Source organism: Myodes glareolus, chromosome 15 (assembly GCF_982192425.1).
Source record: "Myodes glareolus chromosome 15, mMyoGla1.1, whole genome shotgun sequence".
NCBI lineage: Eukaryota > Metazoa > Chordata > Mammalia > Rodentia > Cricetidae > Myodes > Myodes glareolus.
In genome coordinates, this window is record NC_142040.1 from 72,007,828 (window position 1) to 72,028,113 (window position 20,286).

Here is a 20,286-nt window from a genome sequence, read left to right on the forward strand (position 1 = left end):
AAACCAGCCCACAAATCACAATCCCAGAGAAATTAGACAACAGTGAGGACCCTAATAGAGACATACATAGATCTAATCTACATGGGAAGTAGAAAAAGACAAGATCTCCTGAGTAAATTGAGAGCATGGGGAATTTGGGGGAGGGTTGAAGGGGAAGGGAGAGACAGGGAGGGTAGCGGAGAAAAATGTAGAGCTCAAAAAAAAAAGACAAGCTAGCTCACACTATACAGCAGAGGGGTGAGCAGCAGATGACAGCTGTGCATATTTCCTTTTCAAAAAATAAAGTAGAAAAGGGAGTCACTAAATCTTCTTCTGCAGGAACCCTGCAGTGTTGCCAGGTGACGGTTGGGAGTTGCTTGTGCTATAGGCATCCTGCGCCACAGACCTTGGCCCAGCCTTGTGGGCGCTTAGCTCAGTTTCCTGAATTATCTTCCCTTTGCCAGAAAGGCAGCAGATGTTTGCAGCTGGTGAAACTTGCAGCAGCCTCCTTTCTATCAGTAGAATTTGGGCTACCCAATGACATTTGTTATTAGCTCCCACGTTTCTTTCCATCTAAGTTGCTGAAGTTACTCTTGAAAAGCTTTGAAAGACTTGGGTAACCCTCTTTGGGGTTTCGCTACCAAACCAAAAGCACAGCTCCAGATCTGTTCGATACGGCCTTCCTCTGCCTCACAGTCCGGCTGGGATGACGAGAACACAGCAGCTGGCAGCTTGCTAGGCTCCCTCTGGGTGACGAGGAGGGTCCCTGAGGCACCCCCTTGCTCTTGCACTCTTGTGGACTCTATGCATGCTCACAGTCTGCCCCCATTCTTCAAGCTTGCTGAGGTTTCCTCAAGAGGTTAAGCCTGCATGCCCCAGCTTTCCCTGACAGCAGTTGGTGGTTTACATAAGGAAGGCCGCTGTGAACTCATATCTCTGAATGCTTAGCCACTGTGGAGTGGAACTTTTTGGAAGGATTAGCAGGATTAGGAGGTGTGGCCTTGATGGAGTAGGTGTGGCCTTGTTGTAGGAAGTCGATCACTGGGGATGAGCTTTGAGGTGTTAAAAGCCCAAGTCAGGGATAGTCAGTCTGTCTCTTCCTCTCCCTTCCCTCCCTCCTCACTCCCTGCCTATGGATCAGGAGTAGCTTTTGGCTACAACTCCAATGCCTGCCTGCATGCTGCCATGCTCCCTGCTGTGATGGTAATGGACTAAACTTCTGAAGCTGTAAGCCAGTTCCCATCAAAGGCCGCCTTCTTCAGTTGCCTTTGTCATGGTGCCTCTTCCCAGCAAAGGAACAATGACTAAGACAAAGCGCTTGAATGCTTGGGAGTTATTTCTTAATTTTAGAGGTTTTTTTTTTTCCTTGCCATTAGCAAAGTCTAATCCAAGCAACAGTTGGCCCTTGTTCTTTTCATGGTCCACCCTTGTTTTTTTCTCTTTCTGTCCTGTGAGCTGTAAGAAGCCATTGACACCTTCACATTTTGCTCTGAAATGTCCTCACCTGGGTAACTTCCTTCACACTTCGAAGTCCTATTTCTCTTATCAATATAGACGACAGTTTTGGAAGCTTTGTAGCTTTCGTAGCCACATTCTCCTAACTACTTATCTAAAAAAAATAAAAACTGTCCCATTTTCTTTTTATATTTTTTTTATCTTGGCAAAATACAAACAACATAATTAGCCACTTAGCCACTTTAAATGCAGAATTCATTGGCATTAATTAAACTCACATTAGTATGCAAAAATTACAACTCCCTATTTCCAAAACTTTCTCGTTACCACTAAGTAATGATTTCCGTACCCTCATTCTCAATACCCCTGGAAACCCTGCTGACTATTCTGCCTATTAATGCACATTCCGTATATCACATATAATTAAAAATCTGTAATGTTTGCCTTTTTGGGTCTTGTTATCTTTACTTAGCATAATGTTTTCAAGCTCCATCAACATTGCAGCTTTTATCAGAACTGAGCCCCTTTATGAATGTATGGCATACAGCTGCCTTTTGCTTATTCAGTTGCCCATCAATGGACTCAGGGTGTTTCTTCCCCTTGCCTATTTAAACAGTGTTAGGATGAACGCTGACTTGCTGAAGTTCCTGTTCCAATTATTTTGTGTAAATAACTCCTATTAGAAGCGATGCTTCTACATTCTGCTTCAGAGGGGGGCTAGACTACTCTCCACTGTGGCTTCACCATGGTCCCTTCACACCACAGAGCACAGAGTTCTGGCTTCTCCCCATTCTGCCAAGGTTTACTATTGCTGGGTTGGGTTTCTACCATTCTGCTTGATATGTACAAGTGGTTTAGATTTGAATTCTCCTAACATCTTCCTGGTGTTGAGCATCCTCTCCTGTGCTTGCTGTATAACTGAGGAGATGTCTCTATTCCACTTGTCTGTCTACTTTCTAACTGAGCTGTCTTTTTTGTTGTTCTGTTATAGTTCTTCATTATATTTCCTTCTACCTGCCTCCCATCGGGTTCTACAATGTCTAAATTTATAATACTCCGTATAAAGTGATTTAGAATTTCGGCTGCCTCTGCTTCTCAGACTCCTCACACCCGTCTCTTTCTGGATCTCAGAGCCATTTTCAGTACTCTTGTCAGGGCCTCTTCCATTAGCACTGGGTTCCGTGGTACCTGGTCAGGTTTAGAGTGCACAGAAGACTGCGCACTTAAGTGTGTAAAATCACTTGTGCACCTGTGAGCTCCTAGCCAGGATACAGCACCCCTGCCTCCTTGGATTCAGGCTATTGGAAGGCTAAAGAAACCCTGACTTATATTCTGAGGCACACCGGGACCAGGGTCTGCGTCCTTGTTTGTATTATTATTGGCAGCCTTCGTGTCTGGTGGGGCTGTCAGGATGAGGGCCTCATTTTCTCGGTGTATCTGAATTTGAGGCCACTGTCAGGTCCTTGATTTAGCCCACTATAGTGATGTTTGGTCTGTGTTTTACCAAATAAAGCTTGCCTGAAGATCAGAGTGCAGAGCTAAGCCACTAGAGGTCAGGGAATGTTGGCACACTCCTTTAATCCCAGGACTCGGGAGACAGAGGCAGACAGATCTCTGTTAGTTCAAGGCCACCCTGGGCTCCACAAATCAGATCCACTCTAAAAGAGAAAGAGAACTCACACAAAGGTGTTCCCAGCACTTAGGATCACCCACCTTTAATCCCAGCACTAGGGAGGTAGAGACAGTAGTGATATGGTTGGGTGGAAGGCAGGAGGAGACAGGAGCTCAGTGCGTCTGAGGAGCAGCGCAGACTTAGGCAGTTGGTCTGAGAAGGCAGTCTAGGAACAGGATCTCCCCTTTGGTCTGAGCTTTGGTAGAGGTAAGAGCTCTAGTGACTGACCGCTCTCCTTCTCTGATGCTTCTGTTTTCACTCCCTGATAGCTGACTCTGAATATTTATTTTGAACAATTAGAATTCATGTTGCACCCTATTGTCTGCTTCCTTGAAGTCGGTAAGGGGAGCATTCCTGAAATGAAGCTATGACAACATTACGTGACATGACTGGAAGTAACATCTGCCTGACTTGATCCCTGTGAGTGACAAGGCTCACCCACATTCGGGGGGCACATGAGTTGTGAGTTCTGAAGGGTAAAGAGCACAGGCTCCTCTCAGAGATTGCACAATATGTTCTCAAGGTCTCGGGGACGAACAAGAATGTGTCTTATTCTTATCGGAAATGCTATTGTTCTGTGATGACTGAAGCGATGCTGACTACGGAAGTTACTATTCTCTCCTGTGTGCTGTCTTAAACCTCATGGTGTGTTCAGTGGATGCCCGGTTCTCTGGTGCCATAAAGGACTTCATTCTCCAGGATGGGCCTGTGAAGGGATAACAAGGAAATGTGAACCAAGAAAAGCAGTTCCCTCATAGGCCTCAGTGGGATGGGGCTGACAGATTGTTGTGAGGAACGAGCTCAGTCAGATTAGAAGGAAACATGAGAAGATGAAGTTGGTGCTGTAATCGAGCCTCGGTGGGATTATAGAATACCGTATGTTTAGAGAAAGTTGGTTTATGGAAAAATGGACGATTTATAGAGAGACAGCGTGAGGTTATTAGTTAGTTTCTATATGGAAAAATGGACGATTTATAGAGAGACAGCGTGAGGTTATTAGTTAGTTTCTAAATGTAAAATAACAGCAGTCATGAGAAAAATTAAAATCTTAATTTTTAATACATCGCAAAATGTATCTGTGGTTCTGCTTTCAGACCCTTAATACCCAAAAGAGCCAATGATATGCTGAAGACATTAGCATGTTGTTTTAAATCCAGAGGACTGGTGAAATGGGACCCAAATGCTGACCCACTGGGCAAATATTTATCCATAATTAGTAACTATCTAAGCAGCCAGAGATAGCTGCATTGCTGCTGCTTACACAGCTCTCTAAGGAGGCTGCCTGTTGGAGTGTGGGTTGGGCAAAGGGGCTCCGGAAGAAAATATTTCTCATCATTGAAGAGGATCCAGACCGAGGCCCTGAGCAGGGTCCAAACTCTAACCAACCCCACTCAGTTCGAATTCTGAATACAGGGATAGCCCAGTCGTTTCTGCTTCTCTCTGACCATTCCTGTTATAGGCTATCACCTCTTCAAATCTCCATGTAGCTTGCTGCAACGGAGAACTGTAGAGAAAGAGAGAGAGAGAAACGGTGAGGTGGGTTGTTGGTGGCCTTAAGTCCCAGCCCAAGGGATAGTTGATTAACACTGATTCAAAGTCCAGTGTTCCATGCACAAGTCACCTGCAGGAGACTTTAAACTGTAATAACATGCTGAGAATTCTCCGAGGTGGCCTGCTGCTGCAGGCGAATACAAGAAAGGATTTGTGCAGGCTGATTCATTTGGCTCTGGGGATATGGTAGCACAGCCACTGTGTTCTTCATTAAAAGTCAAGGGTTTTATAGGCATTTTTAGTGGGATTTCCTTTGCCTTCTCTGGGGTGTGTGTGTGTGTGTATTCACACACGCGTGTGTGCATGTGTGTGTACATGCGTGTGTGTCAGCGTGCGCCTGCCTGTGAGTACCCATATCTGTCTTCGCTGAAACTGAAACTAGGGGAAAGCAGAGTAAAGGACCTGTCCGTTTAAAACATCAGTGAGTCAGCCCGTAAATGGGAGATGTCTTCTTTTCTCTTGTTCTCCCTCTTGTGAGTTATATGTGTAGATTTTGAATTAAATGTGAAATGTTCTGAATTTTCTCATCTTCTCAAAATCTGTTCTCAAAATAAATAGCATTTCCTTCCTGGAACTCTCCAAGCAGCAACATATACATGAATATTTACTTACTGTAACTCCAGACCTCTGAAGAGACTTGCTACTTTTCGCTCATTTTTATGCTTTCCCTGTCTTTCTCTCTCTGTGTGTGTGTCTCTCTGTGTGTCTCTCTATCTCTGTCTCTGTGTGCCTGCCTATCTCTCTCTGTCTCTGTATCTCCCTCAGTGTCTCTTTCTCTTTCTCTTGTGTGCATGTCTCTGTCTCCCTCTGTCTCTCTCTCCCCTGTCTACATGACCCCTCCCTCTCCAGGTGGACACATAGGAGTATCCCGTGGCTTTGGCCCAAAGAGCCCAGGCATCAGCAGTGCGTGCTGCCATCTTGAGAGCAATACCACACACCTTTCTATGGTGAAATTTGTCTAAAAAGACAAAGAGTGACAAATACAGTATGTCAACGTTTGGAGACGCTAACCTGCTTGCGTGGTTAGTACTTGAGGATCTCGAGGCTCCTTCAGCCATGACATTGCCCACTGCCTCTCCCTGGAGCACTTGCTAGCTCTGGACTCCCTGATTATTCTTCTGTGCATCACACAGTAACTTTATGATGTTTCCATCACGTCCAGTGCCATTCATTCACACACACACACACACACACACACACACACACACACACACACACACCCGTCTCTCCACCGCCATCCTTTCTCACCCATAGTGTGTCTCATTTTCTTGGCTGCATCCAGACTCCAATGGTTAGTGTTTCTTACTTTGCCTCTTCCTACTTGTGACCTCCCCTAGATTCAGACTCCAGAATGGGCTAAGAAAGTTTCTCAAGTCTTGGGGCTTTGCCAGCAGTGGGATGAGGTGCCAGGCATGAGACTCCAGTCTCGCTCTGACGGTGCCGTTTCCCTGTGGAGTTCTATGAGACTTCCTTAGTTTTTTACGATTTGGCAAAGGCGGATCAACGTTCTAGCTCATGCCATTCTTTCTGTTCTCCTCTCAACACGGCTACCTTTCTGGCTCGATTCTCCCTTTCTGCCTTTAATTAACATCCGAAACCCCAGCTAGTACTCCTTACACCTCATACCCCATCATCTTCCAGCCTGGCCTTTGCTCCTCACACGCTGAACTCATTCCCAAAGTCTCCTGGCTTTTATCAGGTTCCTATCTGTGTGATGGAAGACAACTGAACCTTACCAGAGCATCTGCTGAGTGATTGCCCAATTCCCTTCGTGGTTTCTGGTCACCATTTCTCTTCTTTTCTACCTCAGAATGCTTTTTAATTGGTGTATCAAGTGCAGTTTCAGTGTGTGCAGTAAATGATAAAGGTATCACCCTGACTCATTAAGGCTGCCTTACGCTGTGCACATTCGGAGAGTGTGTCTGATTTCTCTATTCATCTGAGACTGTGAGCAGCTATTCAGCAATCCCTCGGTGACTCCCTGTGCACAGCACTCTCCAGAATCCAGTTGTCAACAAGGGTGACCTGAAGGGCATGGACTTCAGCCTATAGGACTGAATCTTTGTGGCCTATTTCTTAAGGAAGTTGGCCTTGAGAATGAGAAAGATGTGGGGCGGGGGGAAGTCTTTTAGTTTGAGACTCCTGAGAGACTAAGTTTAGATTCAGTAGATGGACAAATGAATGTAAATCATCCTGGAAATCACCCAGGTTGTCATTAAATTTTGCCGCATTCTTGGTTAAATTCTTCCTTCGTAGGTGCTAGTACTTAGAATACCAGTCCATTTTCCTCCTGTGCTTGTTTTGTCCCCTTCACTTCACTCCATTTCATAGACAGCTTTCAAGACTTCAGAAAACTTAAGCCATCACAGAGCCAGAGACGAGCTGGGGTGCTTAACTTCAAGTTGGCAACGTGGATGTATGTGTAAAAGTGAGGAAATTAGCTACTCTAAAATAGTTCCAACCTTTGTAAAAAGTAGAGTCGCCAGATATCTGTGTTCCCTTAATGGGAAATCACTTCAAGTTGTTCTGAGAACCTAAAAGAAAAACCTAAAAGCGTCAGCTAAGCAGCAAGTGTCACAGGCCCTCGGGCCAAGCTTATGCTTTAAGGCTTTGTCTTCAGAAGCCGCCAGCTTACTTGACTGAAAGACAAACTCCGAGTAAAGCTGTGCTGCCTTTGCATTCATAATCTACGTCACATTTTGATGTTTATGCCTAGCAGATAAATGTCCTACCTAGATATTTTCTGTTTGCTCCTGTTTTGGGGTGTCTACTGAAGGGTTTTGTTCTGTCTTGTTTCTCCTTTACTTGGCTGCACAGGAAGTTCCACCCTGCCTTGTGAGTTCAGCATTCTCCTCGCTGTCTGCCATGTCTCCCATTGTCTGTGCACACTCAGCATGGCCAGCACCCCTCTGCCTCCTGTATGGCGCAAGCACTCCAGACACAGAGAAAGCCCCTCACACAGAGCATGCCCATCTGTCCGACATCCGGCACAGGGCTGGGAAGCGACATGTCTGGTGGCCTCCTGTGGCACTAAACAGCCTCCTTTTCCTCTGGGTTTCCTTCTCACAGATACTGCAATGAACATCTGCTCTGCCCACCGCACGTGTTCTGGACAGGCTGGGGACCTTGGGAGCGGTGCACGGCCCAGTGCGGGGGTGGCATTCAAGCCCGTCGTAGGACCTGTGAGAATGGGCCTGACTGTGCAGGATGTAATGTGGTAAGTCACCGCCTCACTCCCAATCCACAGTCCAGAGCGGGGGACCCCGACTTGAAACCTTCTGGATGGTCTATGCATGCCAGATGCTCCAGCACACGAGATGCTCCACATTCCTGATAGACACTAACACCAGGCAGTCTGCACACACTAGGGACTATGATCGCATTTGATCCACCGACAACACAGGATGTTTTTTACACTGGAAGGTCTGCAAATCTGCATGTTGTATAGACATGAAATGGGGAAACACTTAATGCTCTATTTTTTGTTTTGTTTTTTGTTTTTGTGGGGTTTTTTGTTTGTTTTGGTGATATCATACACCAACTCTTTTTTAAATATCAAATCTGTTGCAGACACTATATGTTTTATAAACATCAAATGCTCCTTAATTACTAGATCTGTTTTGTTCTGGTCCCCAAGGCTCTGAAACTCTAGAGGGTGTGCAAGTGTTCATGTTAATGAGAAAGTGGAGGGCATCGCGGAAATTTAAAGTACTTGAATTAAGTATTCGCATCCGGAATAAACTGAAGAATCTTCCAATTCTAAACATAGAGCTGCGACAAAATCTTGCCCCTAGCAAACTTTCATCACCCCACTCGTTCTGAGGGAAGGAATGACTACCCTGTGCTGGGGTCCCAGGCACACAGAATGCAATGTGGTTGTGACACTGGTTGATGACGGAGAAACTGGCACCATTGTCAAGGTGAACTGGTAACAGAGCAGAAGAAGTGAAAGACCAGTTAATGGTTCTGTTTTCCTTCTGCCTTAGCAGCTCATATTTCTTTTAACACTTTAAAATGTTAAATAAAATTTCTTTGGCATGTGCTCTTTTCTAAAGGCCCATTGTCGTGCACCCTGTTTTTTCTGTTGGGGTAGCTGAGCACCAAATATGGCTGGTAGCTCACCTTGCTTGCCTTCTCCATGCTGGCCATGGATGAGATACGGAGAGAGTGTAGGGTGGAGAAGTTCACAGTGGGAAGTGCTGACTTGACATTCTCTTAGTGGCCTCTGCAGTCAGGTTTTTGATACTTCCACCCCTTGTTTCCTGGGGCTAACCAATGTCTTTTATGCTCCTGTAAAGCTTGTTTTGTGAAATATATAACCAGAACAACTCCAGAGAGCCAATGGGACTTTGGGGACAGCAAGAAGGTTACAAGGCACTGTATCAGGTCTTATGCCAGACAAGTAGTCTTTCCTTGCTAGGATTTGCAAGTAGTTTTCTTCTTCACAGTTGTTAAGTTATTGTAGTGTTATTAACCAAGTGCATTAGTAATCCTGAGCTCACTTTAGACCATAAAAAGCCTTCATATAGAATAAGTAATTTGGATGAATGGATAGATAGATAGATAGATAGATACATGCATGCATACATACATGCATAGATACTTACATATATACATAGAATTCATTGCAGGTGCTAAAATTTAAAATTGGTTATTATACATAAATGCAAATCTCTGAAGACTTAACATATGTATTGTTTTGAAAACCTTCACTCTTGCTGAACTAACTCAACTTTTCCTGCTGCCTCTTGCGCCATCGGTGTTGTGCCGTCTGTGTGGGCTCTGCCTTTGCATGTAATATTTCCTGTAGAAAACTATGAAAGAAGTGTCCTGAGTCAACCAAATACCTGCATTTTAAACACTTTCAGACCGAAGACTTCAGAAACAGTGTAGAGCGCTCTCACTGTAAGTTGATGCCAATGATGACACTGACAGACAGATTGATCCTCAGAAAGGCCTGCAAAGGGAAGCCAAGCAGGAGCCTTGTGAAGGTTGCAATAGTTGCATGGTGTCCAGTTTGACTGCAAATGTAGATATTGCAGGTTCACCAAAATGTTGGCGTTTGTATATTTTTATGGTGCAACATGAGGAGCATGGAAACTTGGACATATCTGAAGGACAGATTTCTGACACAGAGAGGAGACCTAGACCTCATTGTATACCTGAGTCACGCTCACTGGCCACTGTGTCTCTGTATCCTCAAGCATCAAGTCAGTGTCTGGACTGCTTCTATGGTTCCAGCACCCCTACTATGGGCCCTAGGGCACACGTTTCCAGCAGAATGACTGAGTGTGTCCTGCAGTGTCTCTCCCTGGGGACTAGGCTGTTTGATGAACTCAGAATGTGATGTACCTGAACAGTAGGACACTTACTGGAGCGGGGGGCTGTTAGAACCCAACTCCAGGCCAATGAATACCTGGGACTTCTGGGCTCTTCTCTTCATGCCTGTGCCTCACACAGCGAGCGAGAGAGCTAGGTGTCTGCCTAGAGCCCACACACCAGGACTCTGAATTTCCTGGAGCCATGACTGCTGCTGCTGCATGCACCTTTGGGTAGACATGTCTGGTGAACCCTAGGGCTCTAGCATCTGAGAAACATTAAAGCTTGGTTACATATAATACACTGTGTTTTCATTTGTTCTGTCTTGTGCCAAAGCCAACATGGCCATCAATCAAACAGAAAGTAATGTCATCACCATATGGGCAGGAACAACTAGTCAGAAAAGAAATCAAATTGTGTCCTTTAATAATATAACCACAGCAGAACATATTTTATGACATTGCATTTTAAATTATCTCAGTCTAATATGCAAACATACTTTATTAGCCTAGAAAGAGTAATAATTTGTGTTGACAATTTTTCCCATATTTATCCTTCTGTCCACCTGTTTCCATAGTAACTAGTAGCTCCAAAATTGTTAGTTCAGATCTTGCAAAGTCCAGCCTACTGTGCACTCCATTTTACATTCTGTGATAAACACCATGACCAAAAGCACCTTGGGGAGGAAAAGACGGTGTTTCCTCTCCCAGCTCGCAGGTTACACTCCGTCACTGAAGGAAATCAGGGACAGGGCAGGAACTGAAGCAGAGACCATGGAAGAATGTTGCTTACTGACTTGCTTCCTCTGTCTTCCTCGGCAGCCTTACTACTCAGTCCCACCTGCCCAGTGCCTGCACCACCCACAGTATCTGGGGCCTTCTTATCAATTATCTGTTAGAAAAATGCCCTAGAGACATGCCCGCGGGCCAGTCTGATCTAGACAATTCTTCAACTGAGGTTTCCTGCTCCAAGGTGACTCTAGATTTGTGTCAAGTTGAGAGTTAAAGGTAACTATGACGCTGTATAATATCAAATAAACATTTGAATTAAATGGTCCCTATATACATTGACTCACAGTCCACACAGAGATGCTTCTCTCTCATTAAGCAGCTCCTATGTGCCACTCACTGAACTGAGGGAAAATAGCGTGCACACTCTGTTTCCTGTATTAGCAGAGATAGTTTTCATTAATGACTCTTCCTCAATATGGGCAAGCTCAACCTGACAAGAGTTAACGAGCCTGCCCAATCACAAGTTGCCAGTAGATCAGTAGAGAAGTAGACTAGATCTAATGCTCTTATATACGTAAAATACAAGGATTTCATTTACATACTATATTTGGGGGCACCTGGCTTTTCTTTGTTCCTATTTATTATGAACCAAATCCTAAAATAAAAAAAGGAGATTTTTTTCTTCTTTCTTTTGGTTTGTATTTATGTTTTGATCTGTCATTCATAAGCACCCTTGATTTTTTTAAATTCATTCTTTATTTTGAGAATTTCACACATGTGTACAATGAAATATATATACCCCTTATCTATCCTCTCCAATTTTTCTCATATTCCCCAATATACCTCATTTCTCAAAATTATGTCCTTTTTTTTAAGAACCCACTAAATCCAGTCATTGTTGCCCTCATGGGCATGGTGTGGGGCCATCCATTGGAGCCAGGGCAAACTCCCTCTGACTGCATCATCAAAAAAGAGTGGTTCTCCCTTCCCAGCACCTACCCTCTTCCAATAACTCCATGCCTTAGATGCTCTTGAGTTTTAGTAATAATAGTGGCCTGCTTCTCCCTTCCTATGATTGCAGCATTGTAAAGAGATTACCGTGAAAATAAAAAGGAAAAGGAAAAGGATTCATATCAAAAATATTAATCTGATGGTCTGGTTAAAGGTTAAAACACAGGAAAGAAAGAATTTACCAAGTGTCAAAAGCTGTATTGTGTGAGTATTGTCGCTTCTTAAGCTAATGCAACCCAAATCCCCTCAAAGAGCAGTACATGCTTTATAGGGAAGAAATAAAGGCAGCCTCACATACAGCAAAAATAATTCAAAGAATAAAACAGACTGAGTGCTGCCTGTATTGTATTTCTTACTGAAATATCATACAAAAGATGAAGCCATGGACCAGAAGCTATGATCTAAAATATCAACAGGGAACAAAGGACATATTTGTGTCCTAGATGTAAAAAAGGGTCGCAAGGGACCCTGTAAGGTTGAGAAGAAAGACCTCGAAATCAATACCATCGAAAGTGATTCTGTGACAGTTAATCAGAGATGGGTGAACACACTCGAGTGTGTTTTTTATCCAGGGATGGCACTGAATAAATTTAGAAGCTAGCGAAATTGGAAAATAGAACTTAGGTGGGGTTTGATGGGCAAAATAAGACAGGATTACATAGCCCTTGTTTTTGTGTTAGCACATTTGCCAAACAGCAGATTTGCAAAATATGCTACATATATTCCCCATTTCCCAAATGAGAAAATCAAGAACCATAGAAAACAGTTAATTCCCTGAAGCCCTGTGAATGAGAGAGAAAGACCCTGTTCAGCCTTTCTACCCTTTTCCCGAGTAGTCCCCGTGTATGCTGGTCCTTCCAGAACATACAGCACTGAGGACTGGGATGGGGTGTTAGCTCTGAGTCCACACACACCCCACCAGTCCAGGAAAAGGGGCCTAAATAGACACATTCTCTGTTTGCCTTGAACTCTACTTTGTATTTATTTCTAGAGTGTCATAGACTTTTCCTCAGGCCAGAAATGTTCAAATCAGTTCAGTTTTAAAGGGCTTCACGCTCAGAGCAGAAGCTATTGCAGATGTTTGTGATATTCATTGTGTTTGAAGTTTGAGTTGCACTCAGTGTCTCCTGTTCATTGGCTTCATCTTCCTGTGCTTGGTCACAAATTTGGCTCACAACCAGGCCACCTGTTGTGTCTCTTTCTTCACTCATGTGTTTTCAAAAATTTAAGATAATTATGCTATCTATAAGTTGGCAATACTCTGTAGGACACTAGCAATCATCTTTGTAATTTTATTTTTAAACATGTTTTTATCCCAACTTCTGACACTATTAACATTTTGCTGAGTGTAAGTAATCTAGCAGTATGACTTGAGTATTTTATAGTATAGTTTATCAAATATTTTTCTAGAAATCTTTGGTATAGTTTGTTAGACTCGGACACAATTTTGACAGCAGGGACAGTGATATCTGTGGTTGAATTCCCTACCTCTTCTGGAACAGGTAGCAACATTAGAGTGTTGAGCAGACAAGTCAATACCCATATTAAGAAAAATCGCTTTCTTCTTCGGAGGGTGATGAAATGTTTGGCAGAACCTGTTTAAAATTTAGGACTAAAATATCACAAAATATAACATTTTTCCTGTGACATTATTTTTCTTCAAATAGGACAGTGACAATTCCCTGTCACAAATAGGCAGGAAGAATCTGGGAGACTGGAATTTATACACTTGAACAGGACTTGAAAATTGTCTGCTTGGTTCCTTTTAGTGAGTTCAGTAATGTAATTTGGGTCTTAAATACCCTGAAATTGTCTGTGTAATGATGATGCCATCCACTGGCCCATGATGCAACCAAGAAGTCATAGAACCTTTAAGGGGTTGAGCTTATTGGAGAAGGTTAGGCTATTGGGATACTGGGGTCCCCTCTCTTCTCCCCAGCTCCACTTCCTCTCCATGACATGAAGTTTGCTCCTCTGTCCTACTGAAATATACTACCTTGCCTCAGAACCCAGACTGACTAGCTAACAAGGGTCTGGAATCTCTGAAAGTGTGACTTAGCCTGATCCCTTTTTCTGAGTCACTTGATTATCCCAGGAAATAACAGAAAGTGAGCACAATTAGTGTCCTTTGTGTAAAGTTTGATGCTTCCTCATCTTGAACAGTGGTTGCCAGGGCAACCTTGGCCCTGCCTTGGATGGAAAGAAAAGCCTTGCAAGGAGGTGCATGGCAAGAGTTCCAGACTCTTGTTTGCTTGGATTCCCTTGCAGATTTGACCCTAGACAGCAAGCACTGGTTTCCAGCCGCCAGTTTACATCATACGCCTGAGTTGCTTGGTGATAATGCTTCAAAACTAGATCAACTTCCGGGTCTTTATTTGCTGCCCCAGAAACCCTCTCACATGAATCCTCTTGCCTATGCTGTTCTCAGGGGCTGCTGCTGGCTGTGTCTGGTGGCCGTTCTTTAGGGAGCTCAAAAAGACCTTTCTGGTTTAGATACAACCAATTTTGTCTATGATTTATGACAGTACTGTTTTGTAAACCTACAGAGGTGATTTTCCTAAATAAAGTTTGATACCTACAATCAACTAGATAATTCTAATTCTATTAAAACAAAAATTATAGATTAAAATATTATTCTATTATGTCATCGTAATTGCCATTGGACTTCGCTTAATGAAATTGCAAGGGAAGTTATTACTTATCTCAATGCCTCGGATATGGAATTCATGTTAAAATACCTATCCTAATAGAACTTGAAGCTTGACACCAAAAATGAAAGGTGGCTTGGGTCCTGCTGTGGGTCCAAGCTCAAGGCCAGGTACTTACTCTGGCACCCATGTGTTTCTCCTCTGCACGGGTGAGACCCCATCTAATATCTTAAAAGCCACTGAAACGAGTAAAGAACTTGGGTTTCCTGTCCAATTCCAGCATACAGAAACCAGCTTCGGCCATTTGAGTACGATCAGCCCCAAATTTGATGAGGTGAGCAATGTTAAAACTAAAAACCACTGATCGTCCAGTGACTCCCGAGTATCTGCATAACTTGGGTTCTTAGGGAAAGCATCAATGTCTGGAACCACGGGATGCTGACTTACCCATACACCTCTCAAGCTTCTGCATGCATCAGGCAGGTTATGCACTGTGTGATGCCAAGGACATGGGCATTAGCAGAACGCTGAAGATGGAGAATCTACCCTTGGTGCCCCTCCAGTCCTGTTCTGAGTGCTTGAAATCTTAATGACTTCATCTTCAAAACCTCAGAGACATCTTGGCCCCAACCTTCATTTCAGACCCTGTTATGGTTCACAGCTACTGAGAGGCATCAAGCATCACATCTTAGCTTGAGCTTTGTGTAAACTAGAATAGACCAGACGAGGTCTTAGAGCAGAAAGATTATTTGAGAGATAACATTACAGCAGTGAGGAAAGAAAAAAAAAAAAACGAGAAAGGACTAAGGAAGGAAAAGTCACTTTTGGTGCCTGTTATTGAGGTCACTGATGTGGACAACAAGGACCTGATTGCCTTTTGCAGCAGAGAAGCCAGACGGGGCCTCTCCAAAGCTCATGGTCTTCCTGGAACTCTTGGATGAAGGATGCTACCAGGCTGCATCCCATAGTCTCTGGGGACTGGAGAGAAGATCCAACGTGAAGAGCCACCTGTACCCTAGTGGGTACGAGTGGATTTGAAACACCCACTGCCTTTCCAAAGCAGGGAAGAGGGATGGTTTTCCTCAAGTTACTTGCCACACTTGACTTCATTAAAAGAAATTCCAAGCTTTGCTGGAACAAACCAATGGGAACAGAGTTTATGAAGTTATCGTCCAATGGTTGCAATTAAAGCCTGCTGGGGCCCTCCTGCCCTGCAGTGTCCTATAGGCCCCTGGGGAATTTCCATCCATCAGATAGTTGTGAGGACTTACTATTAGGCCACATCATTTCTTTTTTCACCAGACACTGTTAGGCATCGTGATGACTCTCTCCATCCTTTGGTACTCTTTCTTTCCTTGGCTGCTTGAGAAACAAAATCTACTTAGAATTTCCTGACAAGATCACTTTGGTTCTTAGAAAGAGACACAGGAAGTTATTTCCTCTGGAGTTATTTAGTATCAGGAAGTGGAACCACAGCCGCTGCCCACTCGCAGCCGCTGCCCACTCACTGGTGTCCTGAGGGGTCAAGAACAAAGCCAGGAGACGGAAAAGCCGGCTTGAAGCAGATTCTCTTCATAGAAATCAGCCTTGCTTTGTACAGGACGAAGTTTGATGTGTGAGATCAAAAGCATTTCATGGCTTCAGTTAGTCTGAATCCGATTCATTTTAACCGCGACCTCCTTTTCTTTCCCCGTGAAGAAGCCTGCCATCCTGATGTCATTTAATAACTGACGAGACAAATCATGTGCTTCCTTAGCAACTGCTGCAAGCAAATGAACTGGTGCAAGGGTTCTCTGCGATGCGTTCTTAGGAAGGCTGAACAGGTTCTTAGGATGACCTTGACCTTCACGGTGAAGACCAGATGATGAGCTGTTTCATCGTGCTGTTGGTAAAGGGCACTTACTTACGCTTGCAAGTTTTCTTCTCAAGAGAAATGATTGATGTCCCTCCCAGGAATGGAAAATTGCATCTTCATAAGCTTGGCAATGTAAAACTTGCTTTCTTTTGTTAGGAAACAGCTCAATGAAAAGCTGAAACATATGAAGGATTGTCAGAATGAACCCAGCACATGTTAGAAGAGGCTTGTGCATTTTGTAACAGTTAATGTCGGTACACAAAACTGAGTAGCGGGCGGAGGGCCACGGGAGTATGAATTGTCTCAAGTCTGGCATTCCAAGTTTGGCAATCAAGTTTAAGAATGATGCATAATACAGATGGAGAGAAATGGGGAAATGATGCATTACAGGAATTAATCCATCACAACTCTGCCTGTAGGACTTATAAATAATCATCTACGATCTCAGAAATTGCTGTTGGTACTGAGATCTGGAGAATTTCACACACAAAAAAATGTTTTATTTATACAGTCAGAAAGCTCTGCTGCCCAGATTTCATTCTGTAAAGAAAAATGCTAGGTTTTCTGTTTCTGTCTACAATGATTCAAATGCTGTGGTGGCAAAACTAATTAAAAATAGGTTTCACAAAGAAAATGATTTCCTGAGTGTAAGTGATATAAACCATACACACATGCAAATGCGCAGTCACATGTGTACATGTGTGCTTGCACACACACACTTCTTTTTTTAGAGTTCACTAATGAATTATGTTATAGAGATCTCTAATAGTTAATATAAAAAGTACTTAAAGTTCACTTGCAGAAACGTGGCAACAGTATTTCTACTTGTGTGCACACTATTTTAGGTCTAATGCATATATAATATCTACAGACTGAGTAGATTCTTATAAAAGTACAATGTATAGCTAAAGTAAATCCATAGTATTTTAATATAGCATTCGTTTTATTATTTCATGCATGCATGAAATGAATTTTGATTGTTTGCCCCCAGTTCTTCCCTTTCTTCTACTAGTTATCCCTGCCATCTCTCTCTCTCTCTCTCTCTCTCTCTCTCTCTCTCTCTCTCTCACACACACACACACACACACACACACACACAGACGCATGTGGACACATCAATAAGTGAAATTTGTGTTGCCCATATGTGCATGGGTATGGGGTCATCCACTAGTACGTGATTGACCTCCCATGCCAAGGACCACACTCTTAAAGACAATTAAGTGTCTCTCTGTCATAACAGCCATCACCTCTCAATGACTTTTTATGAAGGGCTGGGATCTCACGAATATTTTATATGAGCAGGTAAAGAGTTTTTGCTCTATGTTTGGGCACTCTGAAGAAGCTATTCTGAGCACCTTCAAGCCATCTTACTTCCCAGTTGCGCCCCCCATCCTTCACTTAACCCCTGCTGACGTCATGCTGGTTGTAGACGATCCGTGTAGAGCATTCGCTGGGCCTTTTAGTCCATTCGGGGTCTCATGTCCGCGTTGAGAGCTTGTTTTCTCGTCTCATCTGTTTCTGTTTTTACTGGGTATTTGTTAATTCAATTAAAAGACTGCATTTGCTGCACTTCTGCTCATATTTCTAAGAAGGCAGTCATTCATCTACCACAATAGACCTCCAGCTAATAGACCCCAGTCCCTTCATGTGGATAGTCCAGGAGGACAGGAAGTCCTGCTTATAATACAGAGGATGCTTCTTGAATTCAACAGACTACATCTGTAAATATTTTAGCACATCCTGTTGCTCTACACACTGGGGACATGATGCCAGTCTGAAATTTCATACCTTTTGGCAGCCTAGTCTGTCTGGTCCCATCTGAGACGTGAATGTTGACTCAGCTTAACCAATGTCTAGAAAAGAGAAAGGCGAGGAAAGTTGTGACCCCTTTAGGTTCCAAGCTGCAGGGGCCAACATAGCCCTCATGGACACATTCCTACGACCATACATGATCCCTCTGGTAAGAACTTCGTCACTCCCGTGCTGTTGAGCTGCTGTCATTGTAATTGCATTGCGTTTCCTTTCTGAGAGCCCTGTGTGTCTCACCACCCTAGACGCTGTTTGTCTGAGCTTTAACACTCCTCGCCTACATTCTGAGCATCATGATCCCCCCCCATATTCTCTATCGTTCACATGATAAATATTAAGCTATTTGCCCAGAAAGGGTGACATTAAAACCACTGTGAATGAGAGAGAAATGTCCTCTCATGATCTTTAACCAAAGTGGACCAGAGGACAGTGGGGTCTTCATGGGGGTTTGTATGGACACTGCTGTTTAACACTGGTTTCAGTTGGCAAAGATGAGGGAGTACTGGACAACAGCTCCCATAGGTGCAGACGGACCCAAAGGTTGTTAAAGAAGTCTGATCACACTGTAGATGGCTCTTGGTTTGGCTCCTGGCAGACCACTCTTCTGTTGGAGAAATAACTTCAATGTTTAATGACATTCACAATGCGCTTTAATATGCATTTTGCATAAGGTTTTCAACTTTGTTTTTATGCTATTCCTATGCCTCTTGTGCTATTATTTAACATGGATAATTTCAGTTGTTAAAAGTAATTCACATACATAATAATTTTCAAAGCAACTTATAATTAACTAAAGAAGGAAGCAACAGATGTTGGAGCATGAAAAAATGCTTTAAAACTTTGAATATTTTTTACAGATGCCATTGTTTCTTCTTTCTCAATGCTTCTCTGTAATAATCCTAAGGCATTCTAACAGCCCAAGCTTGCATCCACACACGGCAATGTGAACACACACACACACACACACACACATGCTTCCACACACTGTAATGTGAACACACACACACTTCCACACACTGTAGTGTGAACACACACACACATGCTTCCACACATGGCAATGTGAACACACACATGCACGTACTACCACACACTGTAATGTGAACACACACACATGCTTCCACACACTGTACTGTAAACACACACAGACACACATACTTACACACACTGTAATGTGAACACACACTGTAATGTGAACACACACACACATGCTTCCACACACAGTAGTGTGAACACACACAGTGTAATGTGAACATACACACACACATGCTTCCACATTCTGTAATATGAACACACAAACTGTAGTTTGAACACACACACGCTTCCACACTCTGTAATGTGAACACACACACTGTAATGTAAACACATACAGACACACGTTTCCACACACTGTAATGTGAACACACACACACATGCTTCCACACTCTGTAATGTGAACACACACACACTGTAGTGTGAACACACACAACAACTGCTCTACTTAGATTGCCCATTACTATTTTTAAGTTGGAACACCCAGTTAACCTTTAGAAACAATTAAGCTTTGTCAGTTAAAATCCAGGTGACTAATTGATCTGCCCTGTGGTCTAGTGGTATGTCATGATTCCTGACTCTCTGAGGTCAGGTGTCTCCTTATTTCACTTCACACCATAATATTTCTAGATCTTGCTGGCAAGGTTTCATTCTGTTCTGCTTTGAGAGAAACAACCGCCACAAAGACCTTTGGAGGTGGAGCCAGCTCCCTCCACGTCATGTTCTTTTACGGTTATAAAAACCATGCCAAGTGAGATAGAAGCGTCCACACGCGGTGACTTCGCATCCTGCTTCTGCTATGACGGAAGACATGTTTTGCGTGTGCTCTAAGCTATGCTAACCCCAGGAACTGCTCAAATTGATACTACTAGAACACAGTCCATGAAAGAAAGAATTCTGTTGTCATCTTGTGGGAGAAAGAAATGGTTGTAGCCATAAGGAAGGAAATTCTGGAATCTTCCCAAAATTTTATGACACCTCTGAAACCAGAGCATATGTACCAGGGCTTCTCCAAGTTAACAGAGTGAAGGCCAAATGCAGCAGAGCAGCAACAAAGACTCCGGACGTCAAGCAGGACCCTCTCACATTTGCCAGGCAATTTCATCAGAAGCCTTACCTAATGGATTCCTTTCTCTTATCCTTTTGCAACTGCTAATAGCTTTTAGTGCTAAGGCCTTGACATCTGAAATGGAAAAAGAAGAAAAGAAGTCTGTCTGCTACACGTTC

The 20,286-nt window shown here is 43.4% G+C and overlaps 1 protein-coding gene across 6 annotated transcripts in view; it reads left to right on the forward strand.

Annotated features, from left to right (window-relative positions):
• Sema5a (semaphorin 5A) overlaps positions 1–20,286 on the forward strand; it is a 438,077-nt gene that overhangs the window by 371,902 nt on the left and 45,889 nt on the right. For all 6 annotated transcript variants that reach the window (XM_085676576.2, XM_048457013.3, XM_085676579.2 and 3 more), the window contains one exon: positions 7,727–7,874. In XM_085676576.2, coding sequence (XP_085532702.1) covers positions 7,727–7,874 — 148 coding nt within the window. The remainder of the gene's footprint in view (positions 1–7,726; positions 7,875–20,286) is intronic.